The sequence below is a fragment of the Lepisosteus oculatus genome, chromosome 3, assembly GCF_040954835.1.
Source record: "Lepisosteus oculatus isolate fLepOcu1 chromosome 3, fLepOcu1.hap2, whole genome shotgun sequence".
In the NCBI taxonomy this organism is placed as follows: Eukaryota; Metazoa; Chordata; class Actinopteri; order Semionotiformes; family Lepisosteidae; genus Lepisosteus; species Lepisosteus oculatus.
In genome coordinates, this window is record NC_090698.1 from 67,036,842 (window position 1) to 67,052,217 (window position 15,376).

The 15,376-nt window shown below is 40.7% G+C and overlaps 2 protein-coding genes across 4 annotated transcripts; both read right to left on the reverse strand.

Moving 5' to 3' along the window:
* Window positions 1-1,189: 1,189 nt before the first annotated feature.
* On the reverse strand, window positions 1,190-6,288 carry LOC138237739 (flavin reductase (NADPH)-like). Of its 2 annotated transcripts, none has more exons than XM_069187399.1 (5): window positions 6,166-6,288; window positions 5,009-5,173; window positions 2,786-2,987; window positions 2,444-2,608; window positions 1,190-2,127 (listed from the first exon to the last, which is right to left on the reverse strand). In XM_069187399.1, exons 2-5 carry the CDS (start codon window positions 5,141-5,143, stop codon window positions 1,970-1,972), a joined length of 660 nt encoding a protein of 219 aa, XP_069043500.1. In that variant the 5' UTR covers window positions 5,144-5,173; window positions 6,166-6,288; the 3' UTR covers window positions 1,190-1,969. The 2 variants fall into 2 exon arrangements, with proteins under 2 accessions (XP_069043500.1, XP_069043499.1); XM_069187398.1 differs by having other exon boundaries at window positions 5,009-5,157; window positions 6,166-6,286.
* Window positions 6,289-9,839: 3,551 nt separating this feature from the next.
* Window positions 9,840-13,849, reverse strand: LOC102696747 (flavin reductase (NADPH)-like). Of its 2 annotated transcripts, none has more exons than XM_069187400.1 (5): window positions 13,742-13,832; window positions 12,575-12,739; window positions 11,547-11,748; window positions 11,205-11,369; window positions 9,840-10,888 (listed from the first exon to the last, which is right to left on the reverse strand). In XM_069187400.1, the coding sequence occupies exons 2-5, from the start codon at window positions 12,707-12,709 to the stop codon at window positions 10,731-10,733; spliced, it is 660 nt and encodes a 219-aa protein (XP_069043501.1). In that variant the 5' UTR covers window positions 12,710-12,739; window positions 13,742-13,832; the 3' UTR covers window positions 9,840-10,730. The 2 variants fall into 2 exon arrangements, with proteins under 2 accessions (XP_069043501.1, XP_006626656.2); XM_006626593.3 differs by having other exon boundaries at window positions 9,841-10,888; window positions 12,575-12,723; window positions 13,742-13,849.
* Window positions 13,850-15,376: the final 1,527 nt, after the last annotated feature.

A 15,376-nucleotide genomic window follows, 5' to 3' on the forward strand; every position in this document is an offset into this window, starting at 1 on the left:
ACGAACACCAGGCGGGAGGATTCTCACTAGTGATACTGTTTCTGCCTCTTATGATGGTATAGAAATGTCCAGCTGTTCTTGGTGTTAAGTAAACAGCACCATTAACATCCATTTGTTCCGGGACTCGAAAAAGTTTGAGAACCACTGGTCTAGAACCCTTGAAGTTTGGTTTTGTTTGAGCTGCCTCCTCTGAACCCAGGGTGGGATTCTGGCTTGGGGGGCCTTCTGTGACGAGTTTGCATGTTCTCTTTTCTGAATGTTCTTTCTCCCACATTCCTACAATATACTGGCTAGGCTCATTGGCGTATATAAAATGTTCCTGTGTATTTGTATCCCCTGGACTGGCCTCCTGTCCAGAATGTATTCCTACTCTGACCCTTATTCATCAAAAGTACCCCCCAGGTTGGAGTGCCCCTGAACCAGAATGAACCAGATGGATGTTTTATGTTTTGAAGTTGTGATCTGGATAATGTACAATATTTTTGCTCCACTGCAAAATTAGCTTCCCTTTTTCTAAATTCCTGGAAACTGCAGGAATATAGAAAAGGGGAAGCTAAAAGCAGAAAACCGAGCTCTTATGAACTCTTGCTTGAGCAGCTGGAAAAACTCTTTCTGTACCCCCCTTCTTAAACACAAGGTTTCGACCTTTAAACCTCTTTATTTCATTCAGAAAACTGGGCGCAAAAAAACTATCAAAATCACAATGATAATATTTATCTGTATGTTTCTTTATAGAAAGTCTTAAAAATGCAACAATCTTTGCTGCTATTGTACATTGGTATTTTTAGTGACCTACATAAGTGTGTCATTATCTTTTTTGAAATGTGAAAGTTAAGTCTTTATGCATGCTTTAATGTTAGAAAGTGGTGGGAAATTAGGAGTCGGAGGAGGTCATCTCATTTGATTGGTCATTAAAACCTTTCTGATCCAGCTTTCTTAAAGGATCCCAGGGACTCGTCTTTACCAGTGCGTCTGGGTAACTTGACCATCTTAGTTTGCTTATACCGCATCTTTCTTGCAATGACTTGAAAGGCCTCCCCAGACCTGCAATAGTACACTAACCAGCTCAACATATTGAACTGGAAATGTAATGAAGAAATCATGCATTGATCTTTCCCAATAACCATTTCATCCCAGTAGAGAACACGTGGACAAAAATCAAAGGAACATCAAAGTAAAAACAATAAGGTCACTTTTTCCATTTTCTTTTATTAAGGCTAATACAGCAGGCAATGCCTAACAAATATAATGTTGCTGCATTAAATCTGTTACATTTTAAAAATTATAGAAAACATATGGGTATGGTACAGTATATATTTCAGACTGTAGGCAGAAAAAAGCAATGTTGTACTACACATCATGGACGCCTAACTAGTTATCAGATTAAGCATGAGACTCATCTTTTATCTATTGATCTTTAATGCATATCTCTGCATTTCAAATGAGTGTTCTGTTAGAATAAGGCTTTATTTTCTAATTAAGGGTCGCTCCTTTACAGCCTCCAGTCAGACAGTTACTGCAAAGCCTGTTATCCCTTGCATCCTATCAGTAAACTGATGGATTAAAATACTTTGGCATAGCTTTGGTGTTCATGCAAGACAAGATGTAAAATTATATTCAAGCAATACTATTACAAGTTGTTAAACATCAACATACATTCAGATTCTTGACTTTTAAACCGTGTATATGCCACTATAATTAATACTTTAATAACTTAACAATTATTGGTTTGAATTGTATTAAGGCTTCTTCTGTTGTCTAGTCCAATATCAGTGCTGAAACGTGCTGAAATGTTTTTTCCTAGCCTAAAGCCACCAAAGAGATAGAAATATATGAAGTTTAAATGACGTTTAAATCCAGAAGTATTTTTTCTGGGGAGAATTTCCAATAGAATACAATCCAGACAGCCGTGGTGTGCATGAGGGATATAGACATGACTCCCATGATTCACTCCCTATGTAACTCCTGTTCACTTGGTCGTCATGGCCACCCCTTTCCTGACCCACGCATTGCTGTTGAGCAGCGAGAGCATGAATCGGGCGACATCCGCCCGGGAGACGGAGCTTTCCAGTGTGCCCTCACTGGGGGTCGGTACGAAGTATCCTTCGTGCGTCAGGAACTCCTTTGCTGGAAGGTCACAAGGGAGATGTCACAGTGAGCAAGCCACCAAAAATGTTTATAACCTGCAGGCCTTCACTAGTGGGTACCTTTTGTACACTAAGGATGACTGATATTAACTGATTTAAACTACAGAGAAGACTACAAGGGCACCCAATTCAAGCAGTCAATCCTTCTGGGCATTATAAAGCTACATTACAAAAAAACCTACACTAATTAAAACACTTCCAAAGCAGGCGTTTTGATTAACTCATAAAGAATTTTCTAGCATCTCTTTTTCAGCATAGGCGATTCATGGGCAGACATGAAAGCTCAGCTGTCTTACCTGTAACTGGCCCATTTGTCAAGCCCGGAGGTCTCACCACAGTCCAGTTGATATCTTCCGTCTTGGACAGAAACGTTTCCATCTCGTACATATTGTTCAGCAAGGTGCGGATCATCGGCAGGAGGAAAAAGCGCACCACGTAGCCTGCGTTTGTGCCAGAGTTAGCTACAACAAACAAAACAAATCCAGTGTAGAGTGAATACAGACAGCCTTAAGCTGGACAACAGCGCAAAGTGGAATACGTCTGGGTTTCTCATAACTAGGCCGGTTCGTAACATTCTCAACAAGCTCAAAATAGTAGATACTGCTGTTACAGGGACCGAGTGACACAGATGCACTTACGCTCAGAGTACCAAGACGACATTGCAATTATTCGGTTTACTTTTTCCTGCTTCATGGCAGTCACTGTAGCTTTCATAGAATCTGTAAATCCAGAAACAGAAGAGAAGACCGAGACAGGAAAGCCAAGGCAGGAAATGACAGCATCTTGCCCCTTGAAGTGAGGAGAGAGACTGTCCTCTGAGAAGATATTTCCCTCGACGACCTGAAACAAAATAGATACATTGGAAACAGGGAAAATCTTGGGAGCCTGGAGAATGCCTCCACCAGATCGGAAACAACCGGGCTCCGTTTCTTAACACTGAGGCACATTTTCATTGGTTCCAGAAGAAAATCTGTTTTGCAAAGTATAAGATGTGGTCCAATTAACAGAAATGCAATTAAAAAGACGCACGCTGTCGGCATGTCACGAGGTGTAAAGGGCTAATTGGTGGATAGGATACTCCAGAATTCCTCAGTTCCGCAACAGTGAAGCTTTTTGTTCACTGCACAGAGTGACATTTACATTCAGGACACTACAGCTGCCAGTAGAAACGAAAGCATTTCAAAGAATCCAGTGTCTGCTATTGAGCCATAACAGCTGAGTGAGTCAGGTTCTCAGCACACTTCAGTTTCCAGTAAACTCTACAGGAAAGTATGACATCACACGATGTGAAAGCTCTCTCTGGATACGCCTCTATAATAACATGGAACCAAAGCCAGATTCACTTAATGTGTGGTTGGCTGACATTTAGCCACTTTGAAAATGCAACAAGATAAAATTTCCAGCTTTTTTATGAAAAGTGTTTCAGTTCACTCTGATAGTACTATTTGCACTAAGAAATGGCAATCTGTAGGCACTAACATAAGTACAATAATTCTAAGAAAATTCTGATGATTTCTTAACTTTTTATTTATTGATGAAACGGTTTACAAGTAAATTATATATAGACTATCTAGCTTTTGATTTAATCTTTTCTCTAAGCTGACATTTGCCCTTTCTTTAAAGCATTTCCATTGTCCCAATGTTTTTCTACATTTGGTCATAGTAGAAAAACAGAAATCAGTAGTCTTCATAGAAATATTACTGCATTTCATAAATAAAATAAAAACAAAATTTGGTCTTAATAAAGGAAAAATTTACCCAGGTAAACCACTATTTGCTAAACCTCTCTGACAGCAATTTGAGAGAAAAAGTTATCTTTCCATTATATCTCATTCACAATTTCAATCCCAATTCACAATTCAGATGCTGGAGGTCCTTTAATAAGGCGTTAATTGCTTTTTTACTTGAAAAAATATTAGTGTATATGCAGGTATAGTATCTGTCATTCTCCTGTTTTTTTTTCATCAGGAAGTACTGGGTTAACATTCAGACAAGAACTTTTGAACTGAAATATCAATTGCAAAAACGACTTTTAAAAATGTGCTTAAATTTATATAAGTGGGTTTTTTTTGGCACAGGCTGCTCAATCAGCACTAAGACACTTCAGGTGGGTAGCTGTGTCAGCATGCATAGTCTGCAAAGGAACAAGTAATAGGTTTATTCCATGCTGAAAAGAGAAGAAAGAAAACACAACGTTTCGGCCGTGGAGCCTTCTTCAGGTGTGTGAAGAAGGCTCCATGGCCAAAACGTGTTTCTTTCTTCTCTTTTCAGCATGGAATAAACCTATTACTTGTTCCACTAAGACACTTCTTTGTGATTTAATTTCTACTGTATTTATCCACAAATGCTCAGACTCCTCAACAGCACTGTTTTGAGCTTATCTTTAATAGCACTCACACATGCTTTAATATTCAGATCACAATGCAGACACAACAAACCACTCTAATAGCATTAACAATTAGGAACTGTTTAAAATACAAAGGTTCATAAGTATGTAAAACATTTCATTTTAAGGATGTGTTAGGCATACCGCCTGTCTTGCTAGATAATATCCTCAAGTGTACGAAATAACAAGATAGTTTCCATGATCTAGCTATTTAACATACAGTATATAACATACTGTACGTTCTGACTCAAACTCCAGTACCGGCATTTTTAGTTTGAAACAATGCTTTTTACACATTCATATAGTGTAATTTTAATTACATTCTACTCGTCCTTACAAGGAAAAGTGCAGCAGTGCTTACAGGTGACACAACAGAATTCTACTGTAGGTGCAAGTACTGTATAGCTACCCGCTGTCCGATCAATTAGCTAATTGACTAATTAAGCATTAATTCTCCTATGTCTTACTGGGTTACCTTCAGGTTCTGGTGTTCCACTGTGAGCTTGGTCAGATTCCTGACAATAGCAGTGACTGTATGGCCCTGCTGCAGAGCCTGTGTCACCAGCTGCTGCCCAGTTTGTCCTGTGGCGCCCAGAACAGCCAACCTCATCTTTGATGTCCAAGCTGGAGAAAGTGAATACTGATTTATTTTTCAAGCAGTCTTAAATTCGCTCTTTATCATTTTTTTTTAAAAAAGCATCTACATCCCCTTCCTATTTCATTGTTGACTTTTGAATACATTCTCAGTACATGCGTCATAATGAAACGCTGCTCTCAAGCTGAAACAAATTTCATTTAAACCAGAGACAAAAACTCTTATTCAAACTACAGACTTCATACAACGCTAACCTAGGAAAAGATTCAGAGATAGAAGAAAGGGTACATATAGAATTTAGGGCACAAAGCATCTAAATACTTACGCCCGTTGGATGTTGAAACAGGTAGTGTTGATGTGTCCACGTTTTCTCTACACAACCAATTCTAAAGCGTGATTAAAATACTTATAATACTTATTAAGAACATTAGCTGTCGTTCTTGTTGGAGTTCATCTAAAAAATTGATTAAATCTTTCTCTGCATAAATTTCTCATTACAAATGGCAGAAGTTATAGATTTAGAAGCTGGTGTTTGGTAACGAAAAAGACTTTCAGATTTTTTTTACTTCCGTTTTCGTTTTAGCGATGTGGGCTTTCCGACTTGACAGCATCGCATTCATTTCAATATCGCCCTCGAATTCCGTGCCAACAACAATATTTAAACGTTTTAGGTTTTATATTAGATTAATATACCCATTCACAAGAGAAGTGTCACTACAGCGGACAATAATGATGATGCTACTGAATACATGTCATATTGTAGATTCGAGCAATACAAGACAAAGGAGTGGCTTGGAAAAAAACATGTTTTAAATTTTAAGAGCTGAATCGACATTTCAAACATGATATTTAAACCATTTTTCACATATAGCTACAAGTAAGCAAATACACATGCGATCTTCTGATATGTAAATTGGCTTTATGTAACGTGGGTGAATAATATAACTTCGCGTACAGTACGTCTCCCAGCTACTGTAGGTACAAAAGTGCCCTCCGTATAAAACCGTAAACCGACTGCAAAAGCGAGGGGTACTTACTGTAAGTTCTGCGATTGAAAAGAGCACCACAGCTGCTCAGCCACCTCAAGGACACAAATATGCAGCGCGTTGGAGAGCGGTTATGAAAGCATATCTGGTAGATGCGCTGTACAGCTTACGTTCTCCAGACACTGCCCACTTCATTTGCGTAAGACACCCAGCGTTATGCAAAAAGTAACGTCGGAAAGCCCCTGGTCATGTTTTGTGTAACACGTTTATTAATAGTACATGACTAGTAGAAAACAAATTGGGGTACATGGCGCTTCGATGAAAAATTACAAGTGTATTGCTACACGACAGAGGGCACCAAGAGGGAAATTATATATACGCACAGGACTCAATGCCAAGGTCTCAACAGGGCAGACAGAACCGTGATGGTATCCTAGCCAACGCCGCAGCAGTCTGACTTACACACCCACATCTAAAGGCTGTTATTGATACAGAACTATTACAGAGAACCTTTACAGCTGTCATGTGTTCGGGATGGTGCATTGTAATATGGAAAAGCTATGAATATATCAGGTGTAGGCAGGTTTTGTCAACCTGGACCAGGTTCCTGTAGGTCTACATTAAGCAGTATTTGCCTATTGTTTCAGCCTTGAACTCTGTCTAAATCTTCCCTGAATTTCTGTTGTTTGTCCAGTGTTTGCTATGCCACCTATGTTGGTATTACCTGCAAATGTGACTAACTACACCAGGGTCCAAAACATGGATATCTCAAAGGGCAGTGGTCCTAACAGAGATCTCTGTGGGAGCCTACTAATTATATATTATAGGTATATTACCTGTAAAGCGCTTTGAGTGGAGTGTCCAGAAAAGCGCTATATAAGTGTAAGCAATTATTATTATTATTATTATTATTATTATATCACCCCAGTTTGAGCCTTGGCCCTTTATCGGCTCTCTTTAATTTCTATTTTTAGAGAATTCCCAATTTCAATAATAATAATAATAATAATAATAATAATAATAATAATAATAATAATAATAATAATTCCTTACACTTATATAGTGCTTTTCTGGACACTCCACCTAAAGCACTTTACAGGTAATGGGGACTCTCCTCCACCAATGTGCAGCCCCACCTGGATTATGCGATGGCAGCCATAGTGCGGCAGAACACCGCACATCGGCTATCAGTGGGGAGGAGAACAGAGTGATGAAGCCAGTTCATGGATGGGTATTAGGAGGCCATGAGTGATAAAGGCCAGGGGGAAATGTGGCCAGGAAGCTGGGGTAACACCCCTACTCTTTTCAAGAAACACCCTGGAACTTTTAATGACCACAGTCAGGACCTCACGTAGGACAGTGCCTGTCACGATTATAGTCCCCCCACCTTAAGGGTGCTCCAGCCCTTTCACTCAAGACTTTATTCTGTGCACCTGTTTCCCATTCCCAGCCCACCTTAAAAGCCAGGCGCTGACGCTCATCCGGGCTCTGCATCGGATTTCCGTATCGTGCGAGTCCGGGACCTGGAAGCGCCTGGTCCCGTTAAGGTTTTAATCTCGGTTCCCGTTCCTGTTCCCCGTCCGCCGGTTCCGACCCGGCCTTCATGGTTTTTAATTCTTTCTTCTGATGGATCTTCTGGTTTTGGATTTACTCGTTTGTTTTGGATATTCCCTAAGGACTACTCTCTCGGATTGTTCGCCTCGGCCACACCTCCCCCGCGCACCGTGGACACGCCCCCTTGTCTTCAGCCCCGTTTTCCTGCATGACGTTTCCCCAGTGTTTCCCCACTCCGTCGGACTATGTCGTCCGCATAGGGTCCGGAAAGAACTGTTCGTTACAGTGCCTTTTTACAGTATAGTGTCCCCATCACTCTCCTGGGGCATGAGGACCCACACAGACCACAGGGTGAGCGGCCCCCTACGGGCTCCACTAACACCTCTTCCAGCAGCAAACTTAGCTCTCCCGTTAGGTCTTCAATCCAGGTACTGGCCAGGCTCACACCTACGGAGCTTCACTGGGTTGCCAGTTGTGAGTTGCAAGGTGACATACTGGGGCTGGTGGCCACTTTCAATCCAAGCACACATATTACTATGAATGCCTACATCCTGCAAATTGAGAATTAATATTTTATGAGGAACTTCATCAAAAGTCTTCTTTAAATTAAAATGTATAGTGTATACTCCTGTCCTTTCTGATACTCCTTTAAAGACTTCTATCATGTTAGTTAAGCAAGACCTACCTTTTCAAAGACAATGCTCTTATTTCTTGTTCTCCTTGTGCTCGTGTGGGTTTCCTCACAGTCCAGTTTCTCCCCACAGTCCAGAGACACACTGGTAGGCAAGCTGGCTTCTGGAAAAATGTGCCCTGCTGTGAGTGGGTGCCCTGTTATGGATAGGCTCTGGGAACCCCCCAAAGCCGCGTATTAGATAAAGCCGTCAGAAAAATGGATGGATGATCCTCTAGTTTAGTTCCAATATTGTTTCCAAGACCTAACAAAAGTAACAGGAATCAGACCTACAGGGCTGTAATTACTTGATTCTTTTTTCAGCTCTCTTGTGGATTAGTGCCAGTGCCTGGATCTCGAAGAAGTAGCTCGAAAGAGCTGGGCGAATGGCCTGTGATTGTCACCTCTTGTTTCATTGGGTACAATTGGTAGAATACCATCAGCCCCCGGAGATGTACCTGTTGCATTTCTGCCTCTTCTGTGCCCATATAATTTAATAAAGAACTTTTGCCCTTTTACAGCCTGAAGCATGCTGTTCCAATTCTTTCTTACAAGAAATATCCATCCATTTTCTAACTGCTTAATCTTAGTCTTTTCCCTCATGAGCGCATTCGACCCCCGGATGCTGGAGCATCTGAAAAGAAATTTCAGATAGTAGCAAAAAATCACTCATCCTAAAGCTGACTTGGGCATGAAAATTCAGAACTGAGCATAAAAATTGTCTAGGTAGTGAGTGAATGCTAACCCTAACCCTAGCTGGGGTTTCAAACGGACAGTTCCACAATCAATATCTGAAGCCCTCCAGTCATTGGTTGTGGCAAAACCATTGATGAAAGCTCTTCTATAATGTTTGGTTACAACTTTTGATCCGACCGACTCAGTTTTGGTATACAAATACCAAGAGGTGCACTGCGCCATTCCAGGCACCAAAAAGTCTCAGAAAAAAAAGAATTTAGACAAAAGCAAAAAATCACTGGGAACTGCAGGAATAATATTTATCTGTATGTTTCCTTATAGAAAGTCTTAAAAATGCAACAATCTTTGCTGCTATTCTACATTGTTTTTTTTAGTGACCTACATACGTGTGTCATTATCTTTCTTGAAATGTGAAAGTTAAGTCTTTATGCCTGGTTTAACGTCAAAGTTGTGGGAAATTAGGAATCGGAGGAGGTCATCTCATTTGATTGGTCATTAAAACCTTTCTGATCCAGCTTTCTTAAAGGATCCCAGGGACTCATCTTTAACAGTGCGTCTGGGTAACTTGACCATCTTAGTTTGCTTATACCGCATCTTTCTTGCAATGACTTGAAAGGCCTCCCCAGACCTGCAATAGTACACTAACCAGCTCAACATATTGAACTGGAAATGTAATGAAGAAATCATGCATTGATCTTTCCCAATAACCATTTGATGATGATGATGATGATGATAGATACTTTATTGATCCCGTGAGGGAAATTGCAGAAATTGCATTTAATCCCAGTAGAGAACACGTGGACGAAAATCAAAGGAACATCAAAGTAAAAACAATAAAGTCACTTTTTCCATTTTCTTTTATTAAGGCTAATACAGCAGGCAATGCCTACCTGTAATAACAAATATAATGTTTCTACATTGAATCTGTTACATTTAAAAATGATAGAATTATAGAAAATATGTAGGTATGGTACAGTATATATTTCAGACTGTAGGCAGAAAAAAGCAATGTTGTACTAAACATCATGGCATCCACTAACTAGTAAACTAACTAGTAAACGAACTAGTTATCAGATTAAGCATGAGACTCATCTTTTATCTATTGATCTATAATGCGTATCTCTGCATTTCAAATGAGTGCTCTGTTAGAATAAGGCTTTACTTTCTAATTAAGGGTCGCTCCTTTACAGCCTCCAGTCAGACAGTTACTGCAAAGCCTGTTATCCCTTGCATCCTATCAGTTAACTGATGGATTAAAATACGTTGGCATAGCTTTGGTGTTCATGCAAGACAAGATGTAACATTATATTCAAGCAATACTATTACAAGTTGTTAAACATCAACAATACATTCAGACTTTTAAGCCGTGTATATGCCACTATAATTAATACAATAATTATTGATTTGATTTGTTTTAAGGCTTCTTCTGTTGTCTAGTCCAATATCAGTGCTGAAACATACTGAAATGTTTTTTCCTAGCCTAAAGCCACCAAAGGGATAGAAATATATGAACTTTAAATCACGTTTTAATCCAGGACTATAGCAAAAATTAGAGTATTTTTTCTGGGAAAAATTTCCAATAGAATGCAATCCAGACGGCCGTGGTGTGCATGAGGGATATTGACATGACTCCCATGATTCACTCCCGCTCCGCTTCCCAGCCGCGCGAGCTCCTTCGAGGGAGGCCAGGAGCGGTTCACTTGGTCGTCATGGACACCCCTTTCCTGGCCCACGCGCTGCTGTTGAGCAGCGAGAGCATGAATCGGGCAACGTCCGCCCGGGAGATGGAGGTTTCCAGTCTGCCCTCACTGGGGTACGGTACGAAGTATCCTTCGTGCGTCAGGAACTCCTTTGCTGGAAGGTCACAAGGGACGTGTCACAGTGAGCAAGCCACCAAAAATGTTTATAACCTGCAGGCCTTCACTACTGGGTACCTCTTGTGCACTAAGGATGACTGATATTTACTGATATAAACTACAGAGAAGACTACAAGGGCACCCAATTCAAGCAGTCAATCCTTATGGGCATTATAAAGCTACATTACAAAAAAACCTACACTTATTAAAACACTTCCAAAGCAGGCCTTTTGATTAACTCATACCGAATTTTCTAGCATCCCTCTTTCAGCATAGGCGATTCATGGGCAGACATGAAAGCTCAGCTGTCTTACCTGTAGCTGGCTCATTCGTCAAGCCCGAAGGTCTCACCACAGTCCAGTTGATATCCTCCGTCTTGGACAGAAGCGTTTCCATCTCGTACATATTGTTCATCAAGCTGCGGATCATCGGCAGGATAAGAAAGCGCACCATGTAGCCTGCGTTTGTGCTAGAGTTAGCTACAACAAACAAAACAAATCCAGTGTAGAGTGAATACAGACAGCCTTTAGCTGGACAACAGCGCAAAGTGGAATAAGTCTGGGTTTCTCATAACTAGGCTGGTTTGTAGCATACTCAACAAGGTCAAAATAGTAGATACTGCTGTTACAGGGACTGAGTGACACAGATGCACTTACGCTCAGAGAACCAAGACGACATTGCAATTATTCGGTTCACTTTTGCCTGCTTCATGGCATTCACTGTAGCTTTCATAGAATCTGAAAATCCAGAAACAGAAGTGAAGACCGAGAGACGAAAGCCAAGGCAGGAAATGACAGCATCTTGCCCCTTGAAGTGAGGAGAGAGACTGTCCTCTGAGAAGATATTTCCCTCGACGACCTGAAACAAAATAGATACATTGGAAACAGGGAAAATCTTGGGAGCCCGGAGAATGCCTCCACCAGATCGGAAACAACCGGGCTCCGTTTCTTAACACTGAGGCACATTTTCATTGGTTCCAGAAGAAAATCTGTTTTGCAAAGTATAAGATGTGGTCCAATTAACAGAAATGCAATTAAAAAGACGCACGCTGTCGGCATGTCACGAGGTGTAAAGGGCTCTTTTCAGCATGGAATAAACCTATTACTTGTTCCACTAAGACACTTCTTTGTGATTTAATTTCTACTGTATTTATCCACAAATGCTCAGACTCCTCAACAGCACTGTTTTGACCTTATCTTGTGCAAATCACTCACACATGCTTTAATATTCAGATCACAATGCAGACACAACAAACCACTCTAATAACATTAACAATTAGGAACTGTTTAAAATACAAAGGTTCATAAGTATGTAAAACATTTCATATTTAAGGATGTGTTAGGCATACCGCCTGTCTTGCTAGATAATATCCTCAAGTGTACGAAATAACAAGATACTTTCCATGATCCAGCTATTTAACATACAGTATATAACATACTGTACGTTCGGACTCAAACTCCAGTACAGGCATTTTTAGTTTGAAACAATGCTTTTTACACATTCATATAGTGTAGCAAACCTTTAATTACATTCTACTCATCCTTACAAGGAAAAGTGCAGCAGTGCTTACAGGTGACACAACAGAATTCTACTGTAGATGCAAGTACTGTATAGCTACCCGCTGTCCGATCAATTAGCAAATTGACTAATTAAGCGTTAATTCTCCTATGTCTTACTGGGTTACCTTCAGGTTCTGGTGTTCCACTGTGAGCTTGCTTGGATTCCTGACAATAGCAGTGACTGTATGGCCCTGCTGCAGAGCCTGTGTCACCACCTGCTGCCCAGTTTGTCCTGTGGCGCCCAGAACAACCAACCTCATCTTTGATGTCCAAGCTGGAGAAAGTGAATACTGGTTTATTTTTCAAGCAGTCTTAAACTCACTGGGCACTTTAAAAAAAAACATCTACAGCCCCTTCCTATTTCATTGTTGACTTTTGAATACATTCTCAGTACATGCGTCATAATGCCATGCTGCTCTCAAGCTGAAACAAATTTCATTTAAACCAGAGACAAAAACTCTTATTCAAACTACAGACTTCATACAACGCTATTTAAGTAAAAGATTCAGAGATAGAAAGGGTACATATAGAATTTAGGGCACAAAGCATCTAAATACTTACACCCGTTGGATGTTGAAACAAGTAGTGTTGATGTGTCCACGTTTTGTCAACACAACCAATTTTAAAGCGTGATACTTATATCACTTATTTAAAACATTAGCTGTTGTTCTTTTTGGAGTTCATCTCAAAAATGAATTAAATCTTTCTCTGCATAAAGTTCTCATTACAAATGTCAGTAGTTATAGATTTAGAAGCTGGTGTTTGGTAACAAAGAAGACTTTCAGATCTCTTCTCTTCTGTCTTCATTTCAGCGATGTGGGCTTGCTGGTTAAGAGTGGTAGCTACAGATGTTTCTGACTTGACAGCATCGTAGTCATTTCAATATCGCCCTCAAATTCCGTACCAACAACATTTTTTAAACGTTTTAGGTTTTATATTTGATTAATATACCCATTCACAAGAGAAGTGTCACTACAACGGACAATAATGATGATGCTACTGAATACATGTCATATTGTAGATTCAAGCAATACAAAACAATGGAGTGGCTTGGAAAAAATGTTTTAAATTTTAAGAGCTGAATTGACATTTCAAACATAATATTTAAACCATTTTTCACATATAGCTACAAGTAAGCAACTACAAATGCGATCTTCTAATATGTCAATTGGCTTTATGTTACGTGGGTGAATAATGTTACTTCATGTACAGTACATCTCCCAGCTACTGTAGGTACAAAAGTGCCCTCCATATAAAACCGTAAACTGATTGCAAAAGCGAGGGGTACTTACTGTAAGTTCTGCGATTGAAAAGAGCACCACAGCTGCTCAGCCACCTCAAGGACACAAATATGCAGCGCGTTGAAGAGCGGTTATGAAAGGATGTCTGGAAGATGCGCTGACCAGCTTAAGTTCTCCAGACACTGCCCACTTCATTTGCCTAAGACATTTGCACAATGAAAATCTATGTAACGTCTGAAAGCCCCTGGTCATGTTTTGTGTAACACGTTTATTAATAGTACATGACTAGTAGAAAAGAAATTGGGGTACACGGCGCTTCGATGAAAAATTACAAGTGTATTGCTACACGACAGAGGGCACCAAGAGGGAAATTATATAGACGCACAGGACTCAATGCCAAGGTCTCAACAGGGCAGACAGAACCGTGATGGTATCCTAGCCAACGCCCCAGCAGTCTGACTTACACACCCCCATCTAAAGGCTGTTATTAATACAGAACTATTACAGAGAACCTTTACAGCTGTAATGTGTTTGGGATGGTGCATTGTAATATGGAAAAGCTATGAATATATCAGGTGTAGGCAGGTTTTGTCAACCTGGACCAGGTTCCTGTAGGTCTACATTAAGCAGTATTTGCCTGGTGTTTCAGCCTTGAACTCTGTCTAAATCTTCCCTGAATTTCTGTTGTTTGTCCAGTGTTTGCTATGCCACCTATGTTGGTATTACCTGCAAATGTGACTAACTACACCAGGAACCAAGAGGAAAATTATACTGTAACACCACAGGGTTCACATGGGCACCCTCACCTGCTGCCACATCAGATCAGCCCCCCAACCATCAGGGACTTGAACCCAGGCCTCCAGCATTACGCAATAGGGACCCAGCCTCTTGAGCCAAAGGGAGATCTCTCTTTAGCTCGAGCAGCTGGGTCCCTGTTGAGGGGTCCCTGTTGAGGTCCCTGCTGGGTCTCTCTGTCTAAGTCTTCCCTGAATTCCCTTTGTTGTTTGTCCAGTGTTTGCTATGCCACCTATGTTGGTATTACCTGCAAATGTGACTCTCTACATTCATATTTTATGAGGAACTTATATGAGGACCTACCTTTTCGAAGACCCTGGTCTTATTTTTATAAAGACGATCCTCTGGTGGGCCGCACAATGTGGCATCGCTTGGGCCCTGGGTTCAGTTCCTTTCTGCATGGTGTTTGCATGTTCTCCTTGTGCTTGTGTGGGTTTCCTCAGGTGCTCCATTTTCTCCCCACAGTCCAGAGACACACTGGTAGGCAAGCTGGCTTCTGGAAAAATGTGCCCTGCTGTGAGTGGGTGCCCTGTGATGGATAGGCTCTGGGAACCCCCAAAGCCGCGTATTAGATAAAGCCGTCAGAAAAATGGATGTATGATCCTCTAGTTTAGTTCCAATATTGTTTCCAAGACCTAACAAAAGTAACAGGAATCAGACCTACAGGGCTGTAATTACTTGATTCTTTTTTCAGCTCTCTTGTGGATTAGTGCCAGTGCCTGTATCTCGAAGACATAGCTCGAAAGAGCTGGGCGAATGGCCTGTGATTGTCACCTCTTGTTTCATTGGGTACAATTGGTAGAATACCATCAGCCCCTGGAGATGTACCTGTTGCATTTCTGCCTCTTCTGTGCTCATATAATTTAATAAAGAACCTTTGCCCTTTTACAG

What these genes read in the sequence shown, in the direction of transcription:
- LOC102696747 (XM_069187400.1), bottom strand. Translation starts at nt 12,709, where the DNA reads ATGAGGTTGGTTGTTCTGGGCGCCACAGGACAAACTGGGCAGCAGGTG. An exon ending in GTCGTCTTGGTTCTCTGAGC is followed by an intron (nt 11,370 to 11,546) that starts GTAAGTGCATCT and finishes TGTTTGTTGTAG; the next exon opens with CTAACTCTAGCACAAACGCA. An exon ending in GACGAATGAGCCAGCTACAG is followed by an intron (nt 10,889 to 11,204) that starts GTAAGACAGCTG and finishes GTGACCTTCCAG; the next exon opens with CAAAGGAGTTCCTGACGCAC.
- LOC138237739 (XM_069187399.1), bottom strand. Translation starts at nt 5,143, where the DNA reads ATGAGGTTGGCTGTTCTGGGCGCCACAGGACAAACTGGGCAGCAGCTG. An exon ending in TGGAACACCAGAACCTGAAG is followed by an intron (nt 2,988 to 5,008) that starts GTAACCCAGTAA and finishes ATTTTGTTTCAG; the next exon opens with GTCGTCGAGGGAAATATCTT. An exon ending in GTCGTCTTGGTACTCTGAGC is followed by an intron (nt 2,609 to 2,785) that starts GTAAGTGCATCT and finishes TGTTTGTTGTAG; the next exon opens with CTAACTCTGGCACAAACGCA.